We start from the raw sequence: 21,186 nt of genomic DNA, 5'->3' as shown, positions 1-21,186 counted from the left end.
TTAGAATTTCTAATATGTTCTACAATTAATTGTTGACTTTGTTTTAATGAAAATTTGGTTGACTATATGATCTTGTTTGTAAACATAGGCATTAAGTATAGGGCCATTAACCTTTAGCCAGGTAGGATCTTCTTTAATGGTAACGGATAGGATTTCTTATAATTTCAAATTTCAAGAGATTTGATTTAGTTTTCATTTGTTTAGCAATAAATTAAAGCGCATCTTTAGTTTAATGTCGGATTATTAGTTGAGCCTAAATACATGCCTAGGTCCCCTCCCTTCGCAATTGACAATTCCTTATTTCCAATGGCACATTCAGGTAGGTCTTCTATTTGAAACTTTGTGCTGGTATCTTGAATTAATATGATTGTAGTAAGCATTCATTGAATTTCATGTGTTTTTATGTTTGAGTCAGCAATAGTAGCAGCAGCAGCATCACCATCACAGGCCCAACCGCTAGCAGAGAAGGAGAAGGAATTGGATAGTTTAGCGAGCGGGGATTCTATACGGCAGAGATTCCTGAAGTTTTATGCTTCCCGCGGCCACAAGGTCCTCCTATATTCCTCGGGAAGGTCTGGCCCTCCCTCATGTATTTCCATCTCTCTTTACTGTTATTTGTTCGAGAAAATCTTGTATGCTCAGCAGCTTTCTTTAGAAACATTTATAGCTTATTAATGAACATACGTGGTATATATATAGATGTTTCTTTGCTCCAGGAGCACACAAGAATTTATCTTCATTGATTCGAAATCCATACGAATTCTCTTTCACACGCACCCCAATTTGCGGTATCCTTAGGTTCCAAGGCAAGTACCTTGTGCAACTACTGCACAAAGGTGCATACGTACTAATGATGTTGAGAATGTTGGCCACACTGCTCGACATCATACCTTTTTCGAGATGCTTGGAAACTTCAGCTTTGGTGATTACTTCAAAAAGGAAGCAATTGTATGGGCATGGGAGCTTTCAACCAAAGAGTAAGCATTAGTGCAACTTTTTCATAGTCTGACCTTGCCTGCTTGCATATCATACTTCTGTTTATGTTTATGTGAGAAGTTTTGCTTTGAAGCAAGGACTTGGTTTGTTATGCTTCCATAACATCTGAATATGTCATGCCTTTTTTTATTTAATAGTTGTTAATTATTCTTCTTTTCCCAGCCTTGTTTGTGCTTATAGTTAATTCCAAACTGAATGTAATGCACCTATATATTGTTCCTTTTGCAAAAAAATGAAAAGCTATTAGTATTACTATTTTAAATCTGCATTTGACAAAACCAGATTTATCATGTCTTTAAATTACTTTTAGGTTTGGTTTGCCAGCGGACAGATTGTGGGTTAGTGTTTACGAAGACGATGATGAGGCTTTTGAGCTATGGTCTAATGAGGTTAGCCAAGACACTGCTTTTTAAGTGTTAGCTAGATGTAAGTTTCCGATTGGCATTTTAATCAAGTGCATTGAGTCTATAGAAGATTAGTCTTGATTTATTTGCAGGTGGGTGTCCCATTGGAGCGTATAAAGAGGTTGGGTAAAGAGGACAACTTCTGGACCAGTGGAGTGACAGGTCCCTGTGGTCCCTGCTCGGAACTTTATTATGATTTTCATCCTGAAAGGGGATACTTTGATGCTGTACGTATGTGGTGGTTTGAGATTGATTGACTGAAAATCACTTCAATGAAAATATTTAACTCTTGTATTTGTGGGCTGGGTTGTGTGTTAAGGCAGGATCTTGGTGATGATTCGAGGTTTATAGAGTTCTACAATCTAGTATTCATGCAGTACAACAAAAAAGATGATGGTTCCCTTGAACCTCTAAAGCAGAAGAACATAGACACAGGGCTTGGACTAGAACGCATGGCTCGCATCCTTCAAAAGGTATATATCAATTTGCATTGTGTTAAAAAGGCCCATTCATATGTAGAAGCATTCTAAGGCCCGGCTAATGCTTATCAGTTATCACTGCAATGCTTCTAATATCTTTCAGCATATATATTCTGTGTTTTCTGCAGGTTCCAAATAACTATGAAACTGACTTAATATTCCCCATCATAGAGAAGGCCTCTAAATTGGCAAATGTTTCATATGGCACTGCTGACGATCAGACAAAAAGGAATCTGAAGGTAATGTGACTATCTTTCAATAGACTGTTGTACTGTCTTAAATATAGCTTATTTGAACTTACAGTTGTGTTTCTTAAAACTTTTAATCTAAGTCTTCCCTTTCTCCAATTTATCCTAGATTATAGGTGATCACATGCGTGCAATTGTATTTCTCATCTCTGATGGTGTTGCCCCATCAAATGTTGGGAGAGGTTATGTGGTTCGACGGCTTATTAGAAGGGTTGTTCGTACAGGCAGGTTGCTTGGTATAAAAGGTGATGGTATGGAAGACCTTGAAGGAGCATTTTTACCAATTATTGCTGAGAAAGTTGTGGAACTAAGCACCAACATTGATTCCGATGTTAGGAGTAGATCACACCATATCTTTGAGGAATTGAAGAGAGAAGAGCTTCGTTTTGTACAAACATTGGAGAGAGGAGAAAAGTTGCTTGAAGAGAAGCTTGCTAATGCTTTGTCAAATGCTGAGCAAAATGGAACTGCACCTTGCTTGACTGGCGAAGACGTATTTCTTTTGTATGATACTTATGGATACCCTGTTGAAATAACAAAAGAAGTGGCTGAAGAACGTGGTGTGAGTGTTGATATAAATAGTTTTGATATGGAGATGGAGAAGCAAAGGCGTCAATCTCAAGCTGCACACAATAGTGTCAAACTTGCCATGGGAAATGGGGCAAATATTGCAGAAATTTTACCTGACACTGAATTTATAGGCTATGACAATCTTTATGCTAAAGCAATTGTACAAAGCCTAGTGATAGATGGTGATCCAGCTGCACAAGTTAGTGAAGGGAGTAACGTGGAAATTTTGCTGAACAAGACTCCATTTTATGCTGAATCAGGGGGACAAATTGGAGATCATGGTTTTATTTATGTTGTAGAGGGTGAAAATCAACCGAGAGCTGTTGTGGAGATAACAGATGTTCAGAAGTCTTTAGGTAACATATTTGTTCACAAGGGTACTGTTCGTAAGGGAGTTGTTGAGGTTGGCAAGGAAGTTGAAGCAGCAGTGGATGTAAAGCTGAGGCAGAGAGCTAAGGTATAACAACTGTTGACTTTCTCATTTCATTAACCAATTTGGTGTATCATAACTCACTACAATGTCACACGGACACATCCTTGTTAGTTTTCAAATTCCAAGTGTGGTTCATGTTGATAGCGAATATATTTGGTGCTTTGCAGGACCATCATACTGCTACTCATTTATTACAAGCAGCACTAAAGAAAGTGATTGGTCAAGAAACCTCACAAGCTGGTTCTTTGGTGGCATTTGAACGTTTGAGGTTTGATTTCAACTTCCACCGACCACTTCTTGACAGTGAGCTTGGAGAAATTGAAGGGCTAATCAATGAATGGATTGAAGCAGGAATACTTCTTCAGACCAAAGTGATGCCACTTGCTGATGCAAAGCGTGCTGGAGCTATTGCAATGTTTGGAGAAAAATATGGAGAAGAGGTTAGAATTACTCCATACACATATGGCATAAAATTTTACCATATTCTTATGCTTTGTTTTTTCTGAGGAGATATGCATATCATGAAGTGTATATTTTCAGATGTTTAAACCTAGATTTTTAGGGATATGTTGCAATTATTTCTCAGGGATCTTAATTTATTCTGACTACAACTCCCCTGTCTATTGTCGATACATCAAGACTTAGTCCCCCTCTCTATGTCCTGTCCACTGGCACATGGACCTCGATAGTGAACAATGTAAAGCTGAGTGATATACTAGTATCTGAAGATCCACTGTGAGAGCATCTTGTTGCGTAAGAAATGAAACTATGAACAAAGTTTAAATCCTAATGACCAAACAGATTATCAATCTCTCCGTAAAAATTAAAAAGGGAAGTAGAAGATATTCATATATGTATTTATCCAGCTGATATGATGTTTATGCAGGCACTTGTGGTTTTCTAATTGGTTGTATTGCAGGTTCGTGTTGTAGAGGTTCCTGGTGTATCAATGGAACTTTGTGGCGGAACTCATGTCAGTAATACTTCTGAAATTCGTGGTTTTAAGATAATATCAGAGCAGGGTATTGCTTCTGGAATCAGGCGTATAGAAGCTGTTGCTGGGGGAGCTTTTATTGAATATGTCAATGCTCGAGATATTTATCTGAAGCAGTTATGTTCCACTCTCAAAGTATGTTTCATGATCCTGAGTTCTCATAATAATATTGCCAATGTCTTGCAAAGTTAATATTTTATTTTGGCATTTTTTATCTCTACGAGTCTTGATGTTTTATGTTTAACCTTACGATATGAAGGTTAAACCCGAAGAAGTGGTGACGAGGATAGAAAACCTTCTAGAAGAGTTGCGAGCAGTCAGAAATGAAAATTCTGCCTTGCGTGCCAAAGCCGCAGTCTACAAGGCTTCGGTTATTGCCGGCAAAACTTTGTTGGTGGGAAAATCAGAACAGTACAGGTAATATTTCTTTCCTGTTCATTAGATTCTATAATATAATGCTAAGGTACTAACTAATGAATGTTACTCATGGAAAAAGAAAAAGATGTGTCTGATACAGAGTCGTCTTCCACTTGAAAAATTTTCATGTCATAGCCAAAAAATTATAATCAATTAAGCAGAAGTAATTAATTGCATCACCTTATTTTATTTCACTTTGTGTATTATTTTCTGTGGATGCTTAGATATGGTTAGAACTCAAGTCTTTAGAGAATTTCCTTGTGCATGTATACTTCCACATATGGTGATAATTTTGTAGTAGCATGTAGGCTGCTTTTTGTATTCTATCTCTTGAGACAGAAAGAGGACATGAATATTATTTATTCTTCACTTTCAACAAGTATTGATAATACATGTATCTTCTATCTATGAAACAGAAAGTTGTGTTTTTGCACAAATTTCTGTCTTAAGAGAGACAATTATCCATCAAAATGCAGCCTAGAAATAGAGAAATAGAGATGTTCTTTAATTATTGTGATGGTTGGGTAGACGCGAATGATCTTTTCCCCGCAATACTCGACGTGTATGATATCTATTTATAGCTTTTAAAAAATGTTTAGGGTGCTGGTTGAGTGCTTGGACGATACTGATCCTGAGTCACTTAAAAGTGCTGCGGAATATTTAATGGAAACATTACCAGATCCAACAGCCATTGTACTGGGCTCGTGCCCAGGTGAAGGGAAGGTTAGTCTGGTGGCTGCTTTTACTCCGGGGGTCGTCAATCTGGGGATTCAAGCTGGTAAATTTATTGGACAGATAGCAAAATTATGTGGCGGTGGCGGCGGAGGAAGGCCCAATTTTGCCCAGGCTGGTGGGAGGAAACCTGAAAACCTGGTGTCTGCCCTCGAGAAGGCTCAGGCTGACCTCATAGCCACTCTATCTGAAAAAGGAAACTGAATTCCAGAAGTTGATCTCACAATGCAACGTGAGAAGCTGTAAAAACTTAGTTACATGTTTACCAAGTGAAAAAGATACATATGTAATACATACATACTCCTATTTCATGTAAGCCCATATATTTAAATCAATTAACTTACTGTAATGTATCTCTCTTAAATGTATATAAAAAATGAATTATTTGATCACATTTTTAATACTCGTTTTTACAAAATAATTTATATGATTCTATACAAAATTATTGATGATGCAAGTTTGTCAATTTTACATTGATGCAAGTGTATTTTGCTGTTTTCACTTTATCTCTACCTCTATCTATATGATATACTTTAAGATTGGTGAAGTATATAGTACTTACAATTATGGTAGCTATGCTAATTAAATAGTGTTAGCAATACTTTAAAAATGTTAAATTTAAAGTCATTTTTTATATTTTAGTAATATTTTTTATTTTATTTTTTAAATTAAAAAAGTATTGTTAAATAATAAATTATAAATTTTTAATTCTAAATTTTAAATTATTAAATTATCAATTTTAAACTCTGAATCTTCTAAAAGTTAAAAGTTTTAGAATTCATATAAAAAATGACTAATATTAACTAACTATAAAATTAAATTATTGTATAAATAACTCTGTATTGTGTCAAAGCAGATTATGACCCTTGCTCACCAAAATTAATTCAAATTTCAAAGCATGCAATTATACAATTCTTTGCTTAAAAAAATAAATAATAAATAAAGGGAGCAATAATACATATAAAATAACTAAAGCAAAATAAATTAAAGAAATGACCAAGACCTTGATATTTCTTCTTATATTTTTAACCAAAAGACCTTAGACTTTTTTGAGTCTTTGTCATTATTCATTTAATATTGTCTTCAAGTGATCCTTCAGGAAAAGATTCGTTGGAAAAAAAAAACTTAGAACAGGGTCACGCATGTGGGTTTAGATTTAAGAAACTATATTTGGTTTTAGATTTGTCCCATGATCATTATGTCCATCATACATGTTCTTCCAAGTTTTGTGAATATATTAATTAGTCCATTATTAATAAGATGCACTCTGCATATATAATTATATATACAATACAAGTTCTTAATTAATCAAACCAATTCATGTTCTCCTTCACAATATTCATGATGAAGAACTTTGCAACACTAATATTACTTGCATTGTTTCTTTTTATCCTGCAAAATGGAAACAGAATTGAAGCATTCCCAGATAGGATTATTAGTTCTTCTTCTATTAATCAACCATATCGAACTTCTTATCACTTTCAGCCCCCAAAAAATTGGATGAACGGTATTATCCCCCAACCATGCTTTATGATTTATGAACTAATCTTTTTAAATTGAACATGCTTTAGTTTATTTATTTATTTATAGGTCTTACTTCACTGTTGTATTCTGTTCTGTTCTGTTCTGTTCCTCTCTTTGTTATAAATCATTGATCATCTAATTATATATTTTCTTTATTTCATTTGACATGTTTTTGTTGAAGAAAATTTGTAAATCAATGCCTTCATTCTGCAGATCCAAATGGTAAGCACACAATGAAACTTAGTTTGACTTTATAATACACCAAAATTTATGATCTAATAACTAAAGTTTGATGTACCTATGGCAGCACCAATGTACTATAAAGGTGTTTACCACCTTTTCTACCAGCATAATCCTTATGCAGCAACCTTTGGAGACAGAATTGTATGGGCTCATTCTGTGTCCTATGATCTCATCAATTGGATTCATCTAAACAATGCTATCGAACCGAGCGAGCCTTTCGACATCAATAGCTGCTGGTCAGGTTCAGCCACCATACTCGAAGGAGGCGAAAAGCCTTTTATTTTGTACACAGGTATTGATGAAAACAAACACCAAGTTCAAAACTTGGCTATTCCAAAGAATGCATCAGATCCTTTCCTAAGAGAATGGATCAAACTCCCTCAAAACCCTGTGATGAAACCACCAATTGGTGTTGAGTTGAACAATTTTAGAGACCCTTCAACTGCTTGGCTTGGAAATGATGGAAAATGGAGGGTAGTTGTTGGTGCTCAAAATGGTGATCAAGGGAAGGTTATTTTGTACCATAGTAAGGATTTTGTTGATTGGAAAGTGGATTCTAGGCCGTTTTTCGCGACGGATAACACCGGAGTTTGCGAGTGTCCGGACTTCTTTCCGGTGTTGATCAAAGGCGAAAATGGAGTAGATACATCTTTTGATCATCAAGATTCTAATTTTGTTAGGCATGTAATGAAGATAAGTTATCTTAGTAGGTTACATGACTATTATTTTCTTGGAAACTATAATGTCTTTGGTGACAATGAAAATTTTGTTCCTGATGTTAAATTCACAGGAACTAGTTCAGATTTAAGGTATGATTATGGTAAATTTTATGCTTCCAAATCATTTTTTGATTATGCTAAGAACAGGAGAATATTGTGGGGATGGGTGAATGAATCTGATTCTACACAAGATGATATTCAAAAAGGATGGGCTGGTATACAGGTATTTAATATTTTTTATTTTTAGTTGACTTTTTTTTATTAGTCATTTTTACTTTTTTAGTCTAAGGAGTCAAAATTTTTATGAATATAGTACACTTATTTTAGGTCAAATGTATATGATGTAAAGTTTAAAAGTTGAAATGCAATTAATTAACAAGCCATTTAGGTAAATGATGGTTGTTGCTTAATTTGGCTATGTTTGTTGTAGTCAATTCCAAGGCAAATTTGGCTTGATAAAAGTGGGAAGAGATTGGTGCAATGGCCAATTGAAGAGATTGAAAAATTACATGACAAACAAGTTAGCATTAGTAAAGAAAACCTCCTTAGTGGATCAACTCTTCAAGTCTCCGGCATCATTGCATCACAGGTAAGTTATAACTAATTAATGGTCATACATTTTCCAAATCAATTATTTTAAGAAATTTTAGTTGAATATTTTAGAAAATTTTCAATTATCAAATTAGTTCTTAACCTTTTATTTTAATAGATAAATTAGTGTCGCATCGAATTCTGTTAAAAAGATTGACACATTAGTTTTATCATTATTTGATAAACTAAATCCCTAAGAATTCTTAAAATTTTAAGATTAATTCCTTCATATAGATAAATAAACTCAGGTGCAGCCAACTTCACGTGAAGTTTATAACTGAGAATCGTTAGATAAAAATTTAATCAAATCAGTCAAATTGTTTAACGGCTCTTAACTATCAACTTTGCATGAAATTGACTGTACCTGAGTTTTCACCGTAATCTAATCTTTCTTTAAAAGACAAATTTAGAATATTACTCTATAATAAATCATCATAACAAAATTATCTTTACTTTTGAAATTTCTCATCACTGTGAAGGTTGATGTAGAAGTGGTATTTGAAATATCCGAAGTAGAAAGTGCAGAATGGTTAGATCCAAAGGGTGTTGATCCACAAATACTATGTAGCAAAAAAGAAGATGGATCAAGAAGTGGCAAAATTGGACCATTTGGTTTGTTAGCTTTGGCATCAGAGGATCTCCGAGAGCAAACTTCAGTGTTCTTTCAAATCTATAAAGCTCCAAATAGATATGTAGGCCTAATGTGTAGTGATCAAAGCAGGTATTTTTTTGTTTATTATTGTATTATATATGTTTCTGAATTAAAATAACCCAGAACAATATGTATCCACACATGCTCTTAATTATATGTTTTTTCTCCTCTTATTCAGGTCTTCATTAAGAGATGACCTTGATAAAACTACATATGGAACTTTCTTTGACATAGATCCTACTCAAAAAACAATTTCTCTTAGAACATTGGTATGTCTATTTGTGTGTATCTCAATGCATGGTTCATAACATTCATGCTATTTTTTAAATGTCTAATCTGATCTATAGTCATCTTTCAAACAATCAGTGCAATCGACTTCACGTAAAGTTGATAGTTAAAAGCTGTTAGATAAAAATTTAGTCAAATTAGTCAAATCATCTAATAACTCTCAGTTATCAACTTTACGTGAAGTCGACTGCATCTGAGTTTTCACCTTCAAACAATCATACGGTTTTTTTTTTTTCCTAAAAAAAGATTGACAATGCAGTTATGTAAATAAAAATGGACAATTTGTATTGTCAATTTTTTTTATTTAAAAACTGCCTAGTCTTTTGAAAAAAACATAGCAATGTAGTTGAAAATTTGCTTTGGTTCTAATTAAAATACACTTTTTCTCAATTTTTTTAATCATAGAGCAAGTTGACTTATTTATATAATTTTATCTACCATCATAAGTATAATACTTAATTGATTTGAGTGGAAAGGCATATTCTTATAAATTCTTGGTATACAGATTGACCACTCTATTGTTGAAAGTTTTGGAGATGAAGGGAGAATTTGTATCACCAGTAGAGTTTATCCTTCTTTGGCTATAGACAAAAATGCTCATCTTTTTGTATTTAATAATGGGATTCAAACTATACAAATTTCAAAATTAAATGCTTGGAGCATGAAGCAAGCACAAATTGGCTATGAGGGCAATATAAGTTGTGTTTGAAGAGAACCATAGAACTTTAATCCACAAATTATTGAGTTTTTTTATTGGTCTATCCACCATTATTGTAATAAGAAGATGAATCTGATGTAAGAATTAGTTGTTCTTATTAGAAATTCTGCATTTATTTTGCTTAACTAAGATTTATATTCTCTTAATGAGTGATATACCAATGCAAGTACATCATATCGTAGTATTTTATTTAATTTATTAAACAAATTCAAATAACTCAGACTCGTGCATATATGTAATCATGAGATCAATTTATCGAGTAATATATTAATTAATGAACTAGGTTAAAATAATTTTACTAGGTAACTTGACATATATGTTGGAATAATTTCATAAAGTTACATAAAATCATTATTCATTTTGATCACATAGTAATTAGATGTCCAAACCTAGTTTTTGTTATGCCCAAAACTAAATCATGGTAACTATTGTTTGCTATTAGGTTGATGGGCCTATTGGGCCAGAACACGGAAAACTTTTTATAGAATGGATAGGTTGATATTGGGCCTGGAAGAATACTGGGATTATCAAATGGGGATTTAGATTTTCATTACTTTTTTATTTTTTAATTGTAAAAAATCTCATTTTTTAGAAGATTGAGGATTTAAAATTTAAGACAAATAAAATAAAACCCTCATTTTTTTAAAATTCTCAAATGTTGTTATTTGCTTATGATTGTTTGAGATAAAGAAAAAATGAAAAATATGAAACAACAAAGTAGTAGCCCCTTCTCCTGCTTGGTAACCCAAGTCTCTTTCTTTTGTAAAATTTATATTTTTGTTATTTTATTATTATACCTCATTATAATTATCGTTATGGCCCTAGCATTATAATCCGAAAATGGTAGCATCTTTTGCTCACCTTACCCGTAACAAAAACATATGGCAAATTCTAATTATACCTTGTAGCGTCCAAAGAGAAGGAGGAGTGTTTGTTGTTTGTATAAGTATTTGCCTTATATCACACTTTTATTTATATACATACAAAAGTTACACTTTTAAATTTAATTAATTTTAGTCTTATTTTGATAAACTGAACTTTACTATTAAAAAAGTTAGCGTCCAAATTATTAAATGAGCATTCATTTATATCACAACACTTCTTTTTGAATACTCATTAGAATTATGTCTCGTTAAAATTTTATTAAAGAAAAACTCAATAGAAAAAAATTTAGTAAACGAAAATTAGTACAATATCTTTTATGATGATGACTGCCTCGTTAAAAATTTTGTCAAGAAAAACTTAATAAGGATAAAAATCTGACAAAAAAAAGAGTACAGTCTCTCCCTCTTGTCGACATTATTTAATATCTCGAAATCGACGCATCCAAATCTAATGTATCAATTTTTTAAAGGAGGAATTTGGAAGTGATTTTGTAAATAAATCTGCCAGATTATCGCTTGAGTGGATCTGTTGGACATAAATTGTTCCTTGATTTTGAAGATCATGAGTGAAGAAAAAATTGGAAAAAATATGCTTTATTCTATTACCTTTGATGTATCCATCTTTAAGTTGAGCAATGCATGTTGTATTATCTTCAAACAGAACAGTTGGAGCTATTTTTCTATCAGTCATTCCACAAGATGATATAATATATTGGAGTAAATTCTTGAGCCAAAAACACTCGCGACTTGCTTTATGTATCGCTAGTATTTCAACATGATTAGAGGATGCTGCTGCTATCGTCTGTTTCGTGGACCTCCATGATGTAGCCGTATCACCATATGTGAATAGGTATCTTGTCTGAGATCTTCCTTTGTGTGGATCAGACAAATATCATGCATCTGCATAGCCAACTAATTGTGACTTGGATTTATATGGATAAAACAAACTCATATCAACTGTTCCGTGAAGATATCAAAAAAATGTATTTGATTCCATTCCAATATCTTCTGCTTAGAGAGAAACTATACCTTACTGGTAAATTTACAGCAAATAATATATCAGATTGTATATTATTAACAAGATACATTAGTGCTCCAATGACAATGAGATATAGTACTTCAGTACTAAGGATATCTTCATTTTCTTCTTTTGGACAGAATTTGTCATTTTCCACATCCAAAGACCTTACGATCATGGGGTATTTAATAGATGTGACTTATCCATATAAAATCTTTTTAAGATCTTTTCTGTGTATATTGTTTGATGAATAAAGATCCCATTTTTTGTATGTTTGATCTGCAGGCCGAAACAAAATTTAGTCTTTTCAAAATCTTTCATCTCAAAATCTTCTTTTAGAGCTTTTATAATTATTGAAATCTCTTCAGAAGTTCTAATGATATTTAAACCATCAACGTACACAGTAATTATAATGAATTCAGATGCAGATTTCTTTATGAAAATATATGGGCAGATATAAGCATTTTTGAATCCGTTTTTTGCCAGATATTCAGTAAGACGATTATACCATATTCGTGCAGATTGCTTTAGACCATATAAAGATCTGTGCAATTTGACTGAGTAACCCCTGTGAATATTCATTAGATGATTTAGATATTTTTAATCCTTGATGAATTTTCATATAAATATCATGATCTAATGATACGTATAAATAGGTTTTCACCACATCCATTAGATGCATATGTAGTTTATGGTATGCGGATAAACTAATCAAATAACGCAATGTTATTGCATCTATTCCAGGAGAATATGTTTCTTCATAATCTATATCGGGCCTTTGTAAAAAATCTTATGCCACAAGTCGAGCTTTGTAGCATACAACTTCATTCTTCTTATTTTGTTTTCTCACAAATATCCATTTGTATCCAATAGGTTTTACATCTTCTGGTGTACGGACTACAGGTCCAATGACTTCACATTTTGCACATGAGTCTAATTCAACTTTCATAGCTTCTTTCTATTTTGGTCAATCATTCATTTGTCGACATTATTCGACTGTTCTTAGTTCAAGATCCTTACTTTCATGCATGATGTGTAAATAGGGGTGGAGAAGTACCCGACCCGGAGGCGGGACAGGTAGTTTAGCGGAGCAGGACGGGGTCGGAGTCAGGGTAAATCCGCCCCGGAATATATATACATATATGTTTCTAGAGATTCTGGTTCTTTTGTCTGTGCCTCCATCAGATCCTAAGTCTCTAGAGTCTTCTATAGATAACCATAATTGCCACTGTCTTCCTCTCTGCTGCCCAGTCCCACACCTCCTTGACGTTGCTACAGCTTAGTCCCGCAGCTCCTTACCGTTGTTGCTCAGTCCCACAGCTCCATAAAACTGTAAGTTCCTCTCTCTCTCTCTCTCTCTCTCTCTCTCTCTCTCTCTCTGTGTGTGTCTGTGTGTGTGTGTGTGTGTGTGTGCAGATTCATCATTTGGTCACCGTTGCTGTGACCTTGGCCATCGCCATTGCATGTGAGCTTGTTACCGGAGCTCCTTTTCTCTGTCTTTCTGAGTTTATGACTGCCAGTAAATTCTGTAATTTTTTATTCAATTTTATTGATATATGTACTGTACAATGGGTTTGTGTGTGTGTGTGTGTGTGTGTGTGTGTGTGTGTCTCTCTCTGTGTGTGTCTGTGTGTGTGTGTGTGTGTGTGTGCAGATTCATCATTTGGTCACCGTTGCTGTGACCTTGGCCATCGCCATTGCATGTGAGCTTGTTACCGGAGCTCCTTTTCTCTGTCTTTCTGAGTTTATGACTGCCAGTAAATTCTGTAATTTTTTATTCAATTTTATTGATATATGTACTGTACAATGGGTTTTTGTGTGTGTGTGTGTGTGTGTGTGTGTGTGTGTGTGTGTGTGTGTGCAGATTCATCATTTGGTCACCGTTGCTATGAGCTTGGCCATCGCCATTGCATGTGAGCTTATTACCGGAGCTCCTTTTCTCCGTCTTTCTGAGTTTATGACTACCAGTAAGTTCTGTAATTTTTTATTCAATTTTATTGATATATGTGCTGTACAATGGGTTTGTGTGTGTGTGTGTGTGCAGATTCATCATTTGGTCATCGTTGCTGTGAGCTTGGCCATCGCCATTGCATGTGAGCTTGTTACCGGAGCTCCTTTTCTCTGTCTTTCTGAGTTTATGACTGTCAGTAAGTTCTGTAATTTTTTATTCAATTTTATTGATATATGTGTTGTACAATGGGTTTATATGAGTTTAATTGAGAATTTTATTGTAATTTTATTGATTGAGAATCACTTTGTTGATGGCAATTTTTTTGTGTTTCATTGTAGTTTTTCATTTTTCATTTCGATTATATGTTCTGATTTTGGTAATAATTAAACCAAAAATAGCAAAAGTGACTATTAGAGCATATAATGAAATTGTCCAAGCTAACATAAGCAACCAGGATAGATCAAGGCTTTGCTTGGTCAGAATTTCAGAAAGATATGTTCATTAACATTGTTGACATTATAACAGACTCTGTACATACTTGATTAATATGTGTTGATATTACAATATTGTTGACATCACAATTGTAGATTTTTATGTTTGATTGAGAATTTTGTTGTAATTTGACTATTTCTTATTTTAAGGGGGCTATCGTGGCAGTTGGAGCATCAATATCTACTGTCAAGGCTGATGCAATTGGATTCTTCAAGGTAAAAAAATAAGATGCTGGTGAGTATATGTGCATATATTTTCTTTGTAAATGTATAATTTTTTAAATTTCTAGTTCAAATTGCCCTGATCGAGGATCTAAATGCATCAAAGATGATGCATTTCAATTAAGTTCCTTTTCAAGAAATTTATTCTCTCTTCTTAATATTTGAAATTTTGATTCATCAAAATGATGATATGCAAATCGAGTTTTAAATACATCTCCAGTTCATATCTCAAGATACCACACTATAGAGAGAGAATTATATCCAACATATATTCTCAATTTTTTTGGGGTCTCATTTTAGTGTGAAAATGCAGGACAATTGGAAGATATATTGTACACTGAGTATTCTCAAATGAAAAATATTTGACTGCTGGCCAAAATCTAATTGCAGAAGAGAGAATTGGTGATAACTTGTTGACCTTAAGCGAATAAGTGCTGCAGCATGTAAAATGACATGCCCCCAAGCAGAGATTGAAAAATTTGTTCTCATAAATAATGGTCTAGCAATCAATTAGAGTTGTTTAATAAGTGACTCTGTTAGTCCATTTTGTGTATGAACATGAGCTAATAGATGTTCAACATTTATACCATTGGCCATATAATAAGCATTGAAAGCTTGAGAGGTGAATTCACTAGCATTATCAAGACAAATTATTTTTATTGAATTTTCTGAAAAATGTGCTTTTAATCGAATAATTTGAGCAAGTAATCTCGCAAACGCCAGATTGCGAAAAGACAATAAGTACACATGTGACCATCTCAAAGATGCATCTAATAGGATTATAAAATATCTAAAAGATCCACATGGTGGATGAATATGTCTACATATATCGTCTTGAATCCTTTCTAGAAATTCAGGAGACTCAAATCCAATATTTATTAGTGATGGCCTTAAAATTAGTTTTCCCTGAGAGCATGTAACCCAACAAAATTCACTAGATTTAAGAATCTTTTGTTTTTTAATGAATGTTCATAGGAGTTTTCAATAATTCTCCACATCATGGTTGTTCAAGGATATTCCAGTTGATCATGCCAAATTATGAATTCATTTGGGTTAGTAAATTTCTGATTTACAATAACATGTGATTCAATTGCATTGATTTTAGTATAATATAACCCAGAAAAAAGTGAGGGTAACTTTTATAGTATAACCTTTTTATTTAAATCATGAGTTGTCATACATAAGTATTCATTATTTTCCTCATTCATTGTTTCAATATGATATCCTTTTCGCCGAATATCTTTAAAACTCAACAAGTTCTTTAGAGACTTAGTAGACAATAATGTATTATTTATTATGAATTTTGTTCCTCCAAAAAATAAAATTATAGCTCTTTCCAAACCTTCTATCATATTGCCTGAGCCAATAATGATATTAACACATTCTTCTTTTGGTACAAGATGAGTAAAATATATATTACTTTGAGACACTGTACATAGTATCATATACTAAAAATTTTACTATTATTATTATTATTATTATTATTGTTGTTGTTGTTGTTGTTGTTGTTGTTGAACTTGACACATTTAGTAATTTTAAAATTTTTAAACATAAATATTTTATTAAACATTATTTATATACATCATACTTAAAATTCAAATGTATAGGAAATAAACCTTAATAAGAAATTTTTTACATTATTTATTTATATAAGTATTTAACAAACTCTAATATTAAACTTTTTCATCATTGATTAAATGACCAATATTTTCTTCAGGATTCTCAAAGAAATCAAATACTTCATAATGAATGGTGTAATTTTCAACAACATCTTTTGAAGTAAAATTTGTCTCATTTTTTTTATCGTCCTTTTTCAAGGAATCTTGATAAAGATCAACTAAATGCCTTGGGGTACGACAGGTACGCGATCAATGGTCATTTCCACTACAATGGAAATATTTATCCTCTATTGATTTATTTTGTCCATAATTTCTTTCTTTATCCCACTTCTGGTGAGATCCTTTCTTGTGAACATAATTTTTCTTCGTGCCATAATTTTTCTTATTAAAAGCCTTGCCATTTACTTCTTTTGGAGTTATAATTTGACATATTTGCTTCAGAAAATGGAACAGCGCCAGTTGGGGGCGCTTCATAATTTCTTAAAAGCAATTCATTATTTCGTTCAATAACAAGAAGGTAAGAAATTAGTTGAGAATATTTTTTTTAATTGTTTTTCTCGATACTGCTGCTGCATGAGCACATTCGAGACATGAAAGGTCAAGAAAGTTTTTTCTAACATGTCATTATCAATTATCTTTTTCCCACAAAATTTCATTCGTGAGGCAATTTGGAACATTATTGAATTATATTCATTTATGAATTTAAAATCCTGCAGCGCAACTGTATCTACTCATATTGGGCTCGAGGAAGTATCTCTATCTTTTAATAATTATACTTTTTTTTCAAGGTTCTTTCACAGATCTGCAGGATCTTTTAGTATGAGATATTCATTTTTTAATCATTCGTCAAGATGACGACGAAGGAAGATTATGGTTTTGACTTTATCCTTTTGGACTGCTTTATTTTCAGTTTTAATAATATCTCCAAGATCTATTGAATCAAAATGAATTTCAGTATCTAATATCCATGATAAGTAGTTATTTTTAGATATATTAAGATCATTAAATTTAATATGAAAGAATTTTGATATAATAAAAATTTATTACTTGAATTTTCTTAAATTTTGATCAAAACTTCGTGCTGATAATGTATTGTAAAATAATGAGCGTATAAAGAGAGAGGAGTGTTTGTTATTTGTGTAAGTCATTTGTTTCAGACTACACGTCTATTTATATATGTACAAATTAATTAATCACAATTAACCAATATTATCTACTAATTAACTCTAACTTCTCTCAAACTCTTTTTTGTCTGTGCGTGTACATGCAATATTCACACATGTCTCTCGCATAATACCAACACATTTCAATACTTACTTAAAAAAAATTGTATTTAAACATCATAGCAACTATTTTATATTACAATCATTAAAAATATAATTATTAATATTATTATTTTTTTATCAACTTAAATTTTTAGAATGAATGATAATAATTTTCAATTCCCATCGATAGTTCTTCTTAAATTTTTATTACTGGTGGTTTGGTTTATATGTTTTTATTCACATGGGAAGAGATCTCTCCTCCAAACCTTATATTTAATTTACATGCTATAATTAGAAAAATTCGAATGTTAGTAGTTAAATTTAAAGAAAAAGAAAAAAATACATCGAAGTGTGACACAAATGGCGGGCTTGATGAAAGTAGTGGTGTGAACTCAATGAAAGATTATAATTGGGAAAAATTCTAAAGTAACCATTAATGGTAGCTCCCAACCTTAGAATGTGCTATGCTAGGTAGAAAAAGCTTATTCCTTCAAGTTTATTTATATATGTACATTGATGTAACGTTTACCAAGATATAACAATTATTAAAGTGTCTTTCTTATAGCTGAGTGCACCACCTGAAGTCCAAGCATTAAGGAACTAATGATTTTTCATCTACCATGCCATTTATATTTTTAGCCTATTTTTAAAATTAAAAAAAATTGGTAAAATTTTAATTTTGTATATGCTTGTGTGTGGAAAGAGATCCATTTTTGAGAGATTCTTCTTGGTTAGGGTGTAAAAGATTCTAACATGGGTCCTCCCATTGCTGTTCATTATTATATATATCATGCCATGCAAATTGCATGCCACATTTGATTTTCCATTATAGAAAAAGCCACAAAATTTGGGAGAAAAAAGAACCCCCCACTTATGGAGTCGTTGACTAGTTATGATAAAATTGTGAAAAAATAAAAAAAAGATAAATATAAAGATAATTATAAGATAAGATAAAGACTAAAAATCTAAAATTATAATTAAATTTGTGTATTTTATTGGGTTAAATTTGTGGACCCTCTTTATTATTGTCATGAACTAAAGTAAAAAAGTGGTTTAATAAGTTATACAAAATGAAAAACTCATCTTTTATATAAAAACGTGAATAATTTTAATTTGTAATTTTTTAAAGCATTTGTAAATATTTGTTTTTTTTTCCTAAAGTCAAAAACCTTAGCTTTCATGAGTTTCATCATACAACTGCGGTTTCTTAAACAAAGTTAGTTGGATATTTTATAATATAATATAAATAACGGTTTTAAAAAAGTAAAAAAGTTCCGACTTTTTTATTTCTTACACAAGGGGCAAGGGCAATTTTTTCTTAATTTGATGGTCTTTTTTCTCGATAATAATACTAGGTTAGCTTTGCTCCTGTGCTTCAAACGACAAATATAATTAAGAAAAATAGTAGAACTATTAGAATTTATTATTTTTATTTATCACTTAATTATTAACTCAATTTTTTTAGTTTAGTAATTTAATAATATATTTTATTCTATATTTTTAAATATTAATAATTAATTAATAACTAAAAATAATAAATTCTAATAACTTTTTAGCATTTTTTTATAATTAATTACTAAAAAATTTGCCAAAAACAGTTTCTTTATCAATTGTATATTTTCAATGATCAATATATTCTATTGAAGTGTGTACTTTATTAATAGTGATTTTACATAATTTATTTTAGTTTCTTGTAGTTTCATTGTCTAAAAAGGATTAGTGAGTCTCTGTTTCAGTAGGATTGTGGGCTTGTAGTGGTTGATGTCGTTGATGTCATCACTCATGACCTTTGGAGTCTTTTCCAAGCCCAAAGGAAAAAGAACTAATTGGGCCCCACTTAGTGCCAACTGAACTGGAATTTGGACTTACGTTCTTGCCCTTAATCATAACCTTCTTCTTTATTTTACTCCATTCGGAATATCAATATCAATCTTTGTTTGATTCAAACATTGACAACCAAATTAAAATTTAATTAAAACAATAAAATTAAAATAATATTTTATTTTTAATATTTTTTTAAGAGTAAAATTTTTTTTATTCTTGTCCTTTTTTTAATCTAGACAACTTATATCTTAATAATTGAAAAATGACCATTCATCCCTTATTCTTTCGTTTAATTATATGTATGAACACTTCTATGAAAATCTCTAAAAAAAAAAAAAACAGAAAATGCTTACTTATGACGTTAACTTGTATGATCTAACATTTATCTGTTTTACATAAATGATAATTATTATATTGTGACCGTTTATTACCTATACATTCATCAAATAATATTATAAAAGAATGATAACCATTTGATTATGATATTATTTTGATAATTATACAGAAATTAAAATAATCTCATCAAATAATTATCATTCACATAGAATTGATGAATGTTAGGTTATATAAGTTACATCACATATAAGCATCTTTCACCATCTTTTATTAAAAAATCTCATAAAAAACTCATACGTCTAATGATAAAAAAAAAAAAAGAAAAAAATTGTCATTTTTCAATTATTAAAATATAAATTGTTTAAATTAAAATAAGATAGGAATTCAAAAGAGGTTTTACTCTAATTTAAAACATACCAAAAACAAAAGTGATGTTTTATTATCCTGCCCTAAATGAAATATGTGTGCACAAATATGTAGAAAGCACCAAGATGCTGCTCTGGCTCTACCCCAGCTTCCAAGATGCTTTGCTTATCTCAATAATTAATCACAACCAAAGTGCTTTTTGTTTATGTAAGCAGTGAGAGAAATTAAAGTAGTGGCACTCATCCAATGACAACACTACTACTACTAAGTGCTAAACCCTTTTTTCGTTTTTGTTTCTATTTGGGGGTTTTTCATTTTGTGTGCGGACTTTGCCTTACAATAGTGAAGTAGTGATCATCATAGATATTTATGATTCTTTTCCATGAGATGCTCCCTAATCCCTATGCTCTAATTTCATATGGTTCATACTTTAACCAATTTGGTTCGGTGATGTCGACTCACTCGACCGGTTTAGTTTTTAATAAGTATTGAAAATACGAATCTTAATTTATACATGTCATAATTTATTAATTAACGATAAATTTTTAAATGAAATACAAATTCATAATGGATCAATCTTTGATCTACTAGATCAGACTACACCGTGAGAAATAAAAAAAATAACCATGGTTGATACTTTAGACTAAAGTCTAATTTGAGTAAATAGTTTAATTAAGTTTTTTTTGAAAAAAAATAAATAATAAATATTTATATTAAATTTATAAATAAATTATTTTGTGTTTAATTTTTTAATCTTAAAAGTACTTATTTTAAAAGAAGAATAATAAAAGATTTTTTATTATAAAAGAACTCATTTTTGTTAACTTTAATATAAGTACTTAAATAACTTTTTAGAAAATTATAATTTAGTTTTAAAAATTGCATCAAACACTAATGTTATAACTTTTCATAAATTAAAAGTAAAAAAAAAAAAGCTACTTATGGACCCTTTTAAATTGACTCTTAATAATAAATATGGAGACTTACTTTGACACAAAAAAAAAACAACTGCATTATGTGACTTTTGGTGTTGTAGTCATGCATGCCATCATGCATTACCACATCAAAGTTGTCTCTTACCATGATGACAGTAATTTGATTTTACCTTTGAATCTAATCAGAAAGCTTTTTTAATTCATCTTTTGTGATCATCAATGGTACTAGATTCAATGATGAATTAATTAATAATTATTTAAATAGCT

At 31.4% G+C, this 21,186-nt stretch overlaps 2 protein-coding genes across 2 annotated transcripts; both read left to right on the top strand.

Moving 5' to 3' along the window:
- Positions 1–261: 261 nt before the first annotated feature.
- Positions 262–5,667, top strand: LOC107495460 (alanine--tRNA ligase, chloroplastic/mitochondrial). Its single transcript, XM_052263148.1, has 12 exons — positions 262–319; positions 514–572; positions 799–977; positions 1,307–1,385; positions 1,493–1,627; positions 1,724–1,873; positions 2,008–2,118; positions 2,237–3,154; positions 3,298–3,570; positions 4,050–4,259; positions 4,384–4,541; positions 5,141–5,667. The coding sequence occupies exons 1-12, from the start codon at positions 262–264 to the stop codon at positions 5,475–5,477; spliced, it is 2,667 nt and encodes an 888-aa protein (XP_052119108.1). The 3' UTR covers positions 5,478–5,667.
- A 1,311-nt stretch (positions 5,668–6,978) lies between these two features.
- On the top strand, positions 6,979–10,154 carry LOC107495665 (beta-fructofuranosidase, insoluble isoenzyme CWINV3-like). Its single transcript, XM_016116843.3, has 6 exons — positions 6,979–7,019; positions 7,105–7,982; positions 8,190–8,348; positions 8,830–9,071; positions 9,181–9,271; positions 9,796–10,154. Exons 2-6 carry the CDS (start codon positions 7,110–7,112, stop codon positions 9,997–9,999), a joined length of 1,569 nt encoding a protein of 522 aa, XP_015972329.2. The 5' UTR covers positions 6,979–7,019; positions 7,105–7,109; the 3' UTR covers positions 10,000–10,154.
- Positions 10,155–21,186: the final 11,032 nt, after the last annotated feature.

The sequence above is a fragment of the Arachis duranensis genome, chromosome 6, assembly GCF_000817695.3.
Source record: "Arachis duranensis cultivar V14167 chromosome 6, aradu.V14167.gnm2.J7QH, whole genome shotgun sequence".
In the NCBI taxonomy this organism is placed as follows: domain Eukaryota; kingdom Viridiplantae; phylum Streptophyta; class Magnoliopsida; order Fabales; family Fabaceae; genus Arachis; species Arachis duranensis.
Note: the sequence above shows the minus strand (reverse complement) of the source record. Positions and strands in the feature narration are given on the sequence as shown.